This window comes from Lytechinus variegatus, chromosome 2 (assembly GCF_018143015.1).
Source record: "Lytechinus variegatus isolate NC3 chromosome 2, Lvar_3.0, whole genome shotgun sequence".
Lineage (NCBI taxonomy): Eukaryota > Metazoa > Echinodermata > Echinoidea > Temnopleuroida > Toxopneustidae > Lytechinus > Lytechinus variegatus.
The window spans coordinates 78,326,043-78,339,148 of NC_054741.1; the positions used below are offsets into that span (position 1 = coordinate 78,326,043).

Consider the following 13,106-nt stretch of genomic DNA (forward strand, 5'->3'; position numbering starts at 1 on the left):
TCAAAGTATAGTATAATTCAGAGTAACACTATATGATGTTTTTAATGAGCAATTATTAATTAATCATAACCTCTTGCTATCAATATAATGAGCAGCAGAGAGTTTCTTGATGTAGCTAAGAGATTACAAATAAGAGCAAAAATTCTTTACTATCAAGGGGGTGTGAGCTATTCTTTCATGGAGAAATGTACGGTATTCATTTCAAATGATGCTTTTAAAGTGGAGGAGTTGCAGTCTGGTGGTTTGATTCTTGTTTTTTCAATGAGAGGGATATGGGTTTGAATACTTGTCCATATACGCTTTTCTTCAGCAAGATATTTATCAGCATATTTACCCAGTGCTCTCCTCTCCATCTCCACTTGGAAAAAGTGCTTAGAGACATGCAGTTTTGCATATATGAATTTTGTGCTATCCAAAAACATTTCATTATTGCAGAGCTACCAAGTCTCACGCATGCATGAGACTCAAGCATTTTGGACTCTTGTTCATCCCCTCAAATTTCTGTCTCACGCAGCTATCACAGCCTATCCCCATATACATTGTACACAATGTCTGTGATCTCACTCAGATTCACAGAAAATCTCACGCATAGCTGGTCTTTGAACTTGGCATCTCTGTTATTGTTGTTATCATTTTGTGCCATACTCGACCCAGGTGAGTTGAATGGGTACATATGAGGACTAATCCCTTGAATGCACCTAGTAAAGGGAACATCAAGGTCTCATTTCATAAAAAGTCGATAACTCTTGACAACAGTGAAAATTCTGCTATCTGGTGGGCTCTTCCAATGAAAGTTGACATTCCAGCGAGAGTTGCTATCATAGCAACTTTTTATGAAATGGGACACTGTTGGAGCTAAGCCTGGATGATATATATGTAAGCCTTTGAATACACAAGTAGATCAACAATGCAAAATAAATGCTATAAATTAATGCAAGAAGTGATATGAGATGATTCTTACCTGAGTCCATCTCCTTTCTCTACACTCATCCTAGCCATCTCCTCAGCCTGCTGGATATCACTTTTATTCCTCTTCACAGCTTCTTGAAGCGTCTTCAATTCATCCACTGCATCCTATTATGGAGTTTGATTTGACATCAGACATAATATAAAACATGTTATAAGCAAGAAATGTCTCCTTTCAAAATTAGAACACGACACAAAAAACAATATCACCTTCATAAAGTAGAACACCATACAAAATGATACATTTTCTTTAAAATCTAGTTCTTGAAATGAATGTGCAACCTTCTTGCTACAATTATAAAGAATGCTAATATAATTATCATTAATATGTTGAAAAATTGTGAGTAATGAAAATAAATCTGATATCACCTGGGCTTAATAGCATGAAGGTTTGCAATCATTCACTAAATGCCAATGACCAATAAAGATCAGAGTTGTATGCCCACTTTGTTCAAAATACTGAACTGGAACCAATCAAAGTGGTTTTTCTAATTCAAATTCAAATTGAAATTCATATTGAAATTCAAACTTCATTTCCTATTCAAACAAGGAATACATTTACATAAAAAACATCTATATGATGTCAACAGTATGATGAATAAAAACAAATAATCTATACACGGGTAAATGAATAAATGAAATATAGACAAAGAGTAGTTTAAACTAACAGCATAAAATTGAAATATGGTGGGCAAGATTAAAAATACATGATCCGAGGCAGCAATGGCATAAATACAGATTTGCAATTGTCTGATTTTATTGCTGTCAAATCAAAGAGTTATCAAGATACATTATTCTGTAGATAAAGGGGATATTCCTACCTGTTTTCTTGTCTTGAGTTCTTTCAGACTTGCTTGCATTACTTCTAGACTTGTACGGAGGCTATTCTCTGATTGCATCTAACAAAGAAATAATGGTACTCATAAACACTCATCATAAGAGTGAGGTGGTATTATGTATACATAAGTATGCTGAAGAAAATTAAAAAACCCATCATTAATGAAAATAAACAGTTTAACCATTTTTATTTTAAGCTGTGAAATTGAAATATTTTGAAAAATATCCAAAGACAACACCCCGTATGAAGCATAGGAGACTATACCTATACTGTAGACATAAATGAAGCTTACAAGATGAAAGGGAAGATGGAGACATAAAGACACTGACATATCTGAGAGGAAACAGGAGATAAGTAGAGAGAAGAGACACAGATGAGAGAGGCAGAAAGGGGGGGGGGGGAGGGACAGGTAAAAATTGATACAGTGTGTGACACCAGCAACACTCAATTTCAGAGAGTAACGTTTTTTTTCTCTCTCAGGTATCCATAGGCAAATGTCATAGAATATGACCTGATTACACCATGATAAAGCTTTTAATAACTTAAATTGACCACTAACCACCTGCCAGCATCAATCAGAGAAAAATATTTTGAAAAGGGCAAAAAGATTGAACCTTCAGTTGTGACAATTTTCACACCAATGCCGCTTTGAATTGTAGATTATCAAGAGTGGTGGATTTAGCTTTTTTGCTAGGGGGGGAGGGGTTCGACAAGTTGGTTTTGATCCCACACTCATTAAAAAAATATTTTTAGGGAGCCTCAGATGGGGTTTAAAGCCCTAAGCCCCTTAATATGCCACAGATCAAGGACTTGAAGGATCATCAAAATGATTACACAATCTATATCAGATAAATATTGTCTATTGTAATTATCATGAAATACTGATATTTTGAAAAATAGTCCTTATGTATTAAAATCAATGATAATAAAAACCAGCAGTAAAAACTTTCTATTTATCACCATCATAAAAAATAACTGAATTTTTAATAAAATAATGATATCATCAATTCAAACAAAATCATCATCACCATAGCCATCAACGCAAACACCACCACTATCAACACAACATTACCATCATTATCAACATCATTTCATCATCATCACAACATCACCATCATGATCATGTTCATGATCATGATGATGATCATGTTCATGATGATGATCATGATGGTGATCATCATCCTCCTCATCATCATTACCTTCTTCATTACCATATATTCCTCCTCCTCCTCATCATCATCCTCATCATCATTACCTTCTTCATTACCATACCTTTCTCCTCCTCCTCCTCCTCCTCCTCCTCCTCATCATCATCATCATCATCATCATCATCATCATCATTATTGTCGTCATCCTCCTCCTCATCATCATCTTCATCATCAACACCATCAGCATCATTTATCATCACAACCACCACTATCATCCCACTCATATGAACGAGACAATCATACCATTTGTTGCAGGACTGCTTGTTGCTCAGCATGTCTTTGTGATTCCACGTATCCTGCCCCACCACTGTGACTAGGATGGGGTGTGGAACTCATCTGAGGTTGTCCCACAATTCGTACACCAGGATGTTCATTGGATGATGGTTGCAACCTGTGCTCCTCTGAATGGTGGATGTTCCCTTCTCTTTGCTGAACTCCTTGGGAAGGACCTGATTTAGTACTGTACAGAAATGATAAAAGAATGGTGTGAGAGATGCAAATGAGTTTGATTTTACAGAATAAACACCAAGAGATTAGCCTTCAGTTTCCACATCTGATTCACATGCCATCCAGAATATATAGTCTTTTATGTGATTATCAAAGACACATGGCTGCAGCTATGTTACAGAGTGCAGTTCAATTCAGTTTCAAGAGATCTTTATACAAGATACCTATAAACAACAAAATTAGATAGTGTCAAATCTCGATTGTGAGTTCTGAAAAGTGACATCAAACCACTGTTAGTCTCCAACCAATATATCTTAACACTGCCAATTAACAGTAAAACAGGACCTCTTCAAAAACTAATGTGCATATTTGAATCATCTGATCACTGAGCACACTTCCAAATACATGCAGTCAACAATATCACTACGAGAATGAGAATGATGCAGTTGGCAATAGTTAATGAATTGACTACACTATATTAATGCATTTCTGTATGCACTTAGGTAAGAGGGAGTAATAGGCCTTGGCCTCATAGAGTACGGTGACGCCAAAATTTCCGCTCTTACACCGCCATCCTTTTATCTGTGGCACAAAAGCTCTAGACCAAGATGTTTGGATTACTAATGATTTATTGGTTTGTTGAATACAGCTACCTTCAAATGTATTTTAATCTTGATAGCAAATCCCTTGTGATTACATTTATCTCATCTGAGCTTTTCATTACTGTATTAGAAATATATACTATTATGTATATATTTCTAATGCAGTTATTAACATGGAGAGTGAGAGAAGAAATTAAGAAAAATTCTTCTTCTGGATCATAAAATCATAAAAATAAAGCTTTTATATTATCATTCAGTTTCTTCTCTTCTTGTGCAAGTAATTGATAAATCCAGAGTTGAATCATGGAGGAACGCTTGCGATTGATCATGCCAAGTATCACACTTCCTCACACTGATTTTATCACCTCTAAAATGCATGAAAGTAGGCGGTGTTAACATGTCATAAAATATGAAAGAGACACGATAGAGATGCATGATCCAAATGATAAGAGGGGGTGTATGAGAGAAATCAACCATAGGCCAGAAAACGTGACATAAGCAGGAGAACCAGTAATAATATGCATTCTAGATCTACTTTAGATCAACACTCAGAATAATATGCATGACATATTCACAAAACCCTAAAAACAATTCATGCATACTAACATAGCCTATTCAAATTTCTATAGATCTTTCTAAGCTATAGATAAATATTTAATGTGAATTTAGATTTATCATTTCCAATATCACATCAAGAGTCATTTTCCAATGCGGTATTCCTGTAGAATTCTTTGCCTCCTTAAATTGCTATGAGTATAACACTGATATCATGCATTATTTCTCCTGCTTATTGAAAGATGTAAGAAATAACTTAATTTTCATCTCCACCAAATGATGAGGCAGAAACAGAAAGTCATCTATATGATTGGATACAATTAACAGTGTTAACAATTTTGTTGTACTTCTGCATAGGGTATTAAATCATTCTGACCTCCATGCTCTGCATAATAACTGGATCACAATAGTAGAGAAATGGTGAAAAGTAACACAAAACCATGTAATACATACATACATACATACATACATACATAGACTACATACATACATACACCCATACACACGTACATACATACATACAAGAAAGAAATATGGCATGCTAACACTACAAAGCAAATAAATAAGACATCCTTCCATTTGCAGCACAGAACATGATAAAATCTCAACAAATTTGTCTATGCGAGTTTCCAATCAATCAAATTTCTTTCGCATGCATGCAAGAAATAATTGTATTGTCTGATATGTCAAACCAATCACACAAAAATTTGTTTTATTACATATTTCTGTGCAACTGAGGAAAGTGGTTTCCATGGTAACTTTACTCAAATACACAGAGAACTGACATGGCAAATTCATCAACACAAGCACACACCCATTATAAATGCCATTTCTTCAGTGAAAACCAGAAACACCTTCTCTAAGAAATCATTTTAAGAATAAAGGTTCATTGAAAAATAACTTTTTCAGGGAGATTTATCAATAATCTGGACATAGATTAATCATAGTTTTTAAATATTGATTCTAGTTGCAAGTGACTCTCCCATGAAGTAAGGATCCAAAAAAGTAATGTGCATTGAAAATTAAATTGTTTCTAATTCTAAAGGATATCAAATTTTGAAATAAACCTGAATGTCATTTTTTGTTATAGATATTGAACAATATAATACAATGCATGAACAATTCACTTATCTTTCTTTTAAGAACAATAAATTCTTCAAGAAAGTATTTGATTTATCAAACATCATATGTTTTCTGTACAGGTTTGGGGGATTTAGGGGGTTTGAATGGCTATCTATTAAGTTTAATACATTTAAAAAAATTCTCTTGGAATTAGAATTTTCTAAATAAACAAACGAAAAGTGCAAACAAATTATTCAGAACATGCTTTATCAACATACATAAAATTACCTGCTTGTTTCATTTTCTTCATGTTGGAGTTCATTATTGTCATCATCTACCTTCTTTACTGGCAAGATACTATCTTCTATTGGTACCCCTTGCTCAATGGCATGCTCTGTAGGTTCACCTAAGCCCTCTATATCAGTGATAATTGTCTGAGCTTTGTCACAGAGTTCATCAAATGATGGCATGTATTCTAGTCTTGGTAGAGGGGAAACTGGAGTGAGGATTACTGAAACTGGGCTGACACTCCTCACAGAATGGTTGGCACTGTTGGTTTGGTCCGGCAGCTGAAGGAACACCTCAGAGCGGAATTTTGACGGAGTTAGACTAGCAGGTGGCTGAGTCCCTTCTACATCATCAGGCTGAATGTCAAGGGTGCTAAGTTCTACCACTGAATGAGCAGGTGGAGTTGAAGAGGCCAGATTGACGGTAGGTGATTGACTGAGTCTCATTAGCTGAGGAGGTATCGGTGATTCCCCAACACCATCAGTCACGGGGATCGGTGGGGTTTTGAGGATAGAAGATTGCGGTGAAGATAAAAGAGAAGTAGGAGAGAATGGCGAAGATGATCTCTTGGAGTTTTGAGCAGAGAGTGTTTTACGTGGAGAAGATTGAGGCATCACATAACAGTCCATTGACTTATCACTTGAACCCCTCCTACCAGCGGTTTGGTGACTATTCAAGCTTGGAAATACTGTTCTATCACTGTCAGTGCTTCCTCCATCAGCGAATTTTGAATCATTACACTGATTGACAATTATGTAAAAGCTGCTGCTCTGACTAGAGAGGTTCTGCATACTTTTAGCCCGTTTGTCAATCTCTTGAAAAGGTGTCAGTTGTCCAGCTTTGGAGTCATCCAAAGAAAGACTAGATGATTTGCCAGTCTTTAAACCTTTTGTTACTTTGGAAAATGGAGCTTCATCCTTAGTCTTTACAGACTGTACAATCTGCTTTTGTGCATCTTCAGATGAAAAAACATTTTTGTTGTCAGCTGAAGAGTGAAATGTTGGTGGTTCAAAAAACTCCTTAGATTGAGTGCTTTCCTTGGTGAAGAGGGTGCTGTTTCGATGGGTTGTTCCATTAGCAAGTAAAAGTCTAGATCCACTCTTGCTGTTTCTGGCAAAAAGGCTCCTCCGCCTCTGAAGTGACATTTGTGATGAGTCTTCCTTTTCTTTCTTTGCTTTCTCATCTCCTTCAGCGAGTGAAAGACTCTCACTCTCATGCAAAACATGAAAGGCTTGTATGGACTTTACATCAGCAACTGTCATTCCTGTTAAAGTTATGTCTGAAGGTAGTTCTTCAGATACTTTGTCCAGATCGATGAGGAGATTGTCCCCAGTGACACTCATGGCAGCATCATTAAAGTCTGATGACACAGAGTTAACCCGGGCTTCTGTACCCCTCTTAGGGGTTTGCTCTTGACTAGGTGCCCTTTGAATAAGTTCATTAGGAGCAGATCGAGTCCTTTCAACACTTTTATGTAATTTCTGTTCCTGTTTCAAAACAGTCACTTGTTTGGGTTGAAGGCTTACTTCTGGTCTCAAAGAGTATCTTTTATGGACATTGCCTGGGATATTTTTCCTGGAATCACAAAATTTACAGGAAATTTTAGAAGATCCCCCATCTTGGAGCTGAGTGTGCCTACACAAGCGCCGTTCTTTCACAATTTTTTCAAGTTTCACCATAGCAAGATGCAGTGTCTCTGCCACTGTAAGATGCTTGCGAGCCCTTTCTTTTTCAAGAGCACTTTTGAGAAGGGCTTCATACTGGCGACCAATATCAGAACTCACAACATTGGCACGTATTTTAGGTGCTTCTGAAACATCCTGCTCCTGTTTTAAGAAGTGAAAAATTCCACTGCTTGCATGTGAGAGTTGTGGGATAGCAAAATCGTGAGATTGAACAGAGAGTTCTGATCCTGTCAGAGAAGCAATACTATCATTCTCATCATCATCAGACTGTTCACGTTTGGAAACACTGGATTTCATGTTTGTGCTAAACATACTGCTACCGCTATCACTCTTTGTGATTTCAAATGCGTGTTTTGCCACTTCCATCTGATTCTCCTGAGAAGGCAATGATGTGTCACAACTCTGATTCTGCATATTATGAGCTTTGCTTGGGTATCTTAAATCATCAAATAGGTTACAGCTTTGCGTGGGCCACGGTTTCTCTCCATCATCAGGGACTACCTTGGGAGTATCATGTTCGGTTTGTAAATTCACGTCTCCCACTTTCTCCTTGCATAATGAGTTCTTGTCTGATAATGTGCTGTCACTTGAGGACTGATGGTCTTGATTACTATAAAATATCTTCTTAGATTCCATGCTTTCAGATTGAGGGACCTTGCTTGTATGAGAATCTTTTCTCTTTACAATATCTTCTGTTATCTGCCTGTCTTTATCTAAATCGCCACTTGAATAATTATTTTCTGGAATTAAGGATGAACAACTTGTGGCTGTTTGCTCTATTCTAGCATCTATTTCCATATTTCTTCCTTCTTCAGACTCACTGTTAGGTATTGATTTTTTCTTGGTAACTGGCTTATGCTGAAACATATATTCAAAATTAGAACTGGAGGAAAGTTCTGATAACTGGGTGTTAACTGTTCCAGTAGAAGATGCATCATCTTCTGTACTGGCTCCTTGGTTACTATTAATCTCCACATGCATACTATCAGGTGGGAGTACTAGTTGTGGTTTGACATCCCATTCTGTTGTTGCCTGTGACTTCTCACTGCTGCATGAACTTTCAAATGACATATTAAACCTCTGACCAGCAATGAGAGGGGACAGGAGGGGGGACATCAAGTCTGGACTAGTTTGGACACCAACATCCTTATCAATAACGGTTGAAGCATCAACCTTTTTCTTCTGTGAGCTTGTATCAAAGACACTGTCACAGTCTTCTTCATCTTCTTCGACTACAGTTTGGCAAAATGCTTCAGTCATAGCAGTTAGTGATGGTCTCTGAGAAGGCTTGCGAACAGGTATAGGATGAGAAACAACAGCACTTTTGCGTTCACTGTAAGTAGTATGGGCCTCATCACCTTGTAAAGTCTCTGGAGCATTCGTATTATCATTTGAAAATTGCTTATTACCAGAAGTACTATTTTGAGAACTAATAGCAATGTGCTTGTCTGTGTTATTTACTTCACTATGAAATCTTGTCTCCATTCTTTCCTCACTCGTCTTAGATTCGATTGGTGTGTGTTTCAATGTTGTTCCCTTCTCTGTGGTACCCCTCATACCTTCAGCACTCTTCACAGTATGCGAGTTTTCATCTTCACTGGCACTTGTGCGGGGTGACATTTGTGGACTTCCATCATTAGACGGATCGTTCCCAATCCCTGAGTCTTTAGAATCAATCATAGTTTTGATAACACTCAAGTACTGTTCCATATTCAACAAATCCTTTTTATTTCCATTCATATCAGCAATGGCCTCATCTTTAGATTCCTGTTTAGAGATTCCATAAGACATAGCCTCTGAGAGTTCTAAGCTTGCTTGCTCAGTGACTATCTTGAGTGGAGGCACTGGAGGTATGTCCTTTACATTATCCTGGCCAACATCTATACTCACTGACCTTTGGGCCATAAAAGAATCGCTAATACTCTGTGGTTTTGATCGCTGGCCTTCATCTTCCTCAGGCAATGTTTCTAATGAGATTGGTAAGGAACTCTGACGATTGACAAACTTCCTACGCCTGTCCTTAGCAGTCCCTCTTGAACCTTGTATATGAACAAGCTTCTTCCCAGATGACACACTCTGTCTTCGTTGAAGTTCAGGAGTACTGCATGGACTTACACTAGTACTGTTAGGTTGTGAAGAAGAGGGTCTTAGAAGGTGGGAACTAAAACTTCCAACAGTAGCTGCTTTCTTGAATCTCCTTCTCATCAAGTTTAACTTTTCTAACTGTTTTTGCTTCTCACTTGGCACTGGCATCTGGCTTATTTTCTTGATCTCAACTTTTGGTTCAGGTGCATTAGCAGCATTGGCTTGATTCTCCCTCTCCCTTTGTTCCTGGATAGGTGATGGTGGTGAAATCCTCGGCTTGGGGTTGATCCGAAAGTCTTCTAGGCTGTCAGCTTCAGAGGTTTGTCTGCTTAGTGGTGGGGGATGAGCCCCTCTAGGACCATGTTGTCCAGAAAGCATTGTGCTAAGCTCGCCAATCCGCCTCTTGATGACATTATCTCGCCAAGATTGCATAAATCGCTCTGGAATCCCAAAGTCTACAGCGCCAAATCCAAGGGTCATCAACATATTCTCTGCAGGTGTCCATGGCATACCAAATCCCCCAGATTGTCCCATGTGAGGAAAGCCACTATCCAAGCTAGCAGTCCGGGTGAATGTCTGCAGTGGAGACATACTTCTATATGTCAATGGAGAAGCCTCTGCATCCAAACGTTCTATACTGTCACCGCGGGAACCCTGACCATTTGATTTGACAGTATCTGCTTTAGGAGACAAAAGGTGTCTTCCTCCCTTTTCTGAATTAGGGGTATGACTGTAGGATTGATTAACCCAGTTTGCTACACTGGCATTGACATTTCCTGACTTGTCTTTGATGTCTCCCACTCTTGGATCATCATGCGCTACCTCAAGAGGACTAGGTGTTCCAAGGTCTGCAGGACTCTGAGGGTAGCTCAGGTTTGATGTTGCCCTTGATGAGGAGTCTGTTGACCCTTGAGACCGGAGTCCAGATGACAGGTGTCTTGGGTCAATTAGAGGGGCATCATTCTGATAGGCAGAGAAAGCTGGTGGATGGGCATAATTTGGAGGAAGAGCACGATCAAGGCTTCCTGCAGAACTTCCGCCAACACTTTCAAGCCTGCTTGGACAGCTGCTCCCTTCTAGAGAGTTGAAAGTGGTGCACTGGTGACTGTGCAGACTCTCCACTTCCTCATATGTGGAAACAGAATCCTGTCTGCGCGGGTTCCACATGATGGAGAGATGCCAGTGTCACATGACCAGAAAGAGAGGCGGTGTCATATGCAACTTCCAATTAGTGTCATCCATACTTCAAACATTACGGCATCATACCTGCATCAAAAAGAGATGAAACAGAAAGATAATCCATAAGATTTTAATAAAATCCACAGAGAAACTCAACAGTAATACCCTTCACAAACAACCATACACCATCTACATATTAAATAAAAGCTATGTTATCTGTCTGTGATTCTTATCTAAAAAGTATCATTTGAAATTCAAATTGCACTTTGAGATGTTAGCGCAAGCAACCCGCTCCTTGCATGCAGACAAGTGTTGATTCATTGTAGTTGCCATAGAAACTGAATTGTTATATTTGGATGCTGTCATTGTCTCAGTTCACAAGCGAGGAAGCAGAGGAAGAACTTGGTTATCAAGGTTGGCTGATATTTTTTGTAGAGCAAACAGAGAATAAATGTAAGATCATGTTTGACAATGTAACCTTCACTGTTAGCTCTCTTGGTGCTATTCAATTTCAATGACCATATTGATACTACATACTGCAGGAAGTGGCACAGACACAGTTGCATTTTGTTAAGAAATGAACTTGCCTATGAATATTTTGTAAGACATGATTCACCATTTTCTTTAAGAATATGAATTATGAACTTAGCCTTAATCGATAAAATCTCTCAAATGTACATTTTTTAGGTATGTTACTGCGTTTCAGTGAGATGAGAATATATTTTCTCATAACTAGATATATTTACCCCTTTCTCCTCTTCCACAAAAATAGGTACAATAAGTTAACATAATTGTGTTAAACCTAATACCATTATATATGAAGTTTATATTGGCTATTTTCATGGTGTTCTACTGTGTAAGTGTATATACATTTTATTACATTTATGCCTGGTATTAATGTTCATTATATTGTTATATAAATCTTAGTCATAAATATTTGGAAATATTTTGAAATGCAAAAAAATGTCATGTTAAATTGATGTGGTGGCTTGGATTAAGGAGAAAAACCCCTCATTAATGTTGTCCTTGTGTGTTTGCCTGTTGATATCTTTCTGAGTAAACTATACACAGCAACTTTTTTGAAAGACTTATATGAAGAAAAATACGGTCATTTACCACAAGTTTACTTGTTTATGGAAACACATCATACTATTTTTGAAATGTATACATGTATAAAAAAAAATTCAGGATGCTGTCAACATGTTGTATAAATGTATGGACACTAAGTAACACAAGTAATTATATTGAAAGATGTAATAAACAAATGAATTACAAACACATGTTTTACATGGTCTGGTGTGCAGAGAGTTCATGATTTTTTTTCAGAGGTGAAATGGGAAGAAATCATGGATCAATCATCCATCATGATAAAATAGATACAAAGTTTTTTCCAATCTTATAAAATCTAACTCTTGTTGTCGACAAGTATTCAAATGCTAAAATTATATTTGGATTCCAATGAGTCCTTTGATGGATAAAACATCTGACAGGTTGTGCCTAAAATCATCGGAACTTATGGAGGGCTTTCTAAAACACTATCCAAGTCCAATATCTGAACTAACATTGGCAGATCCATGTAGTAGCAATGAACATTCAGGAATAATCATTGAAAAAAAGAGCTTATAAATGTTGGATACTTGGTACCTATACAGTTAAAAGAATTGTGAACAAAGGATGTTTTCTTGTAAATGACCTAAATGCCAGAGTGCTTTGAAAGAAGAATCTCAATATCAAACATCAAATCAAAATAATAACCTTTGATATCATTTAATTGCTATCTGCATTCCGCCAAGAAAAACATCTTTTTGGCAGTAATATACAAGACATCCAGGTGTACTTAAAGTAAAAGCAAGTTTCATTCAATCCTAAGTGAATAAAGGGGGGGGGGGTACAATTGATATTACAATCCATCTCTGACACCGGAGAAGATGGGTATAGTTAGACAGCTGAGCAAGTTGGTTCAGGAAATATTTTGAACAAAAATCACGAGTCAAAATAACTCCAAATTATTTGCTCTAGTAAGCAAATAATCACCTTTGGTAAATAGGGTAAAGTCTTGTAAAGGTGATGGGCAAACTATCACTTTTGAGGCAACCTGGGTGTAGCTATCAAGAGGTGAATACATACTTTATATTCCACATTGAGAACTACTATAAACATAGAAATACATCTCTACAAGAAGGAAGTTTGA

The 13,106-nt window shown here is 37.3% G+C and overlaps 1 protein-coding gene across 1 annotated transcript in view; it reads right to left on the reverse strand.

Annotated features, from left to right (window-relative positions):
• The window catches only part of LOC121409147, a 50,665-nt gene that overhangs the window by 18,915 nt on the left and 18,644 nt on the right, over positions 1 to 13,106 (reverse strand). Inside the window, exons 2-5 of the mRNA XM_041600983.1 lie at positions 5,967 to 11,002; positions 3,256 to 3,472; positions 1,788 to 1,865; positions 962 to 1,074 (exon numbers count right to left, since the gene is read on the reverse strand). Coding sequence (XP_041456917.1) covers positions 962 to 1,074; positions 1,788 to 1,865; positions 3,256 to 3,472; positions 5,967 to 10,903 — 5,345 coding nt within the window. The 5' untranslated portion in view covers positions 10,904 to 11,002. The remainder of the gene's footprint in view (positions 1 to 961; positions 1,075 to 1,787; positions 1,866 to 3,255; positions 3,473 to 5,966; positions 11,003 to 13,106) is intronic.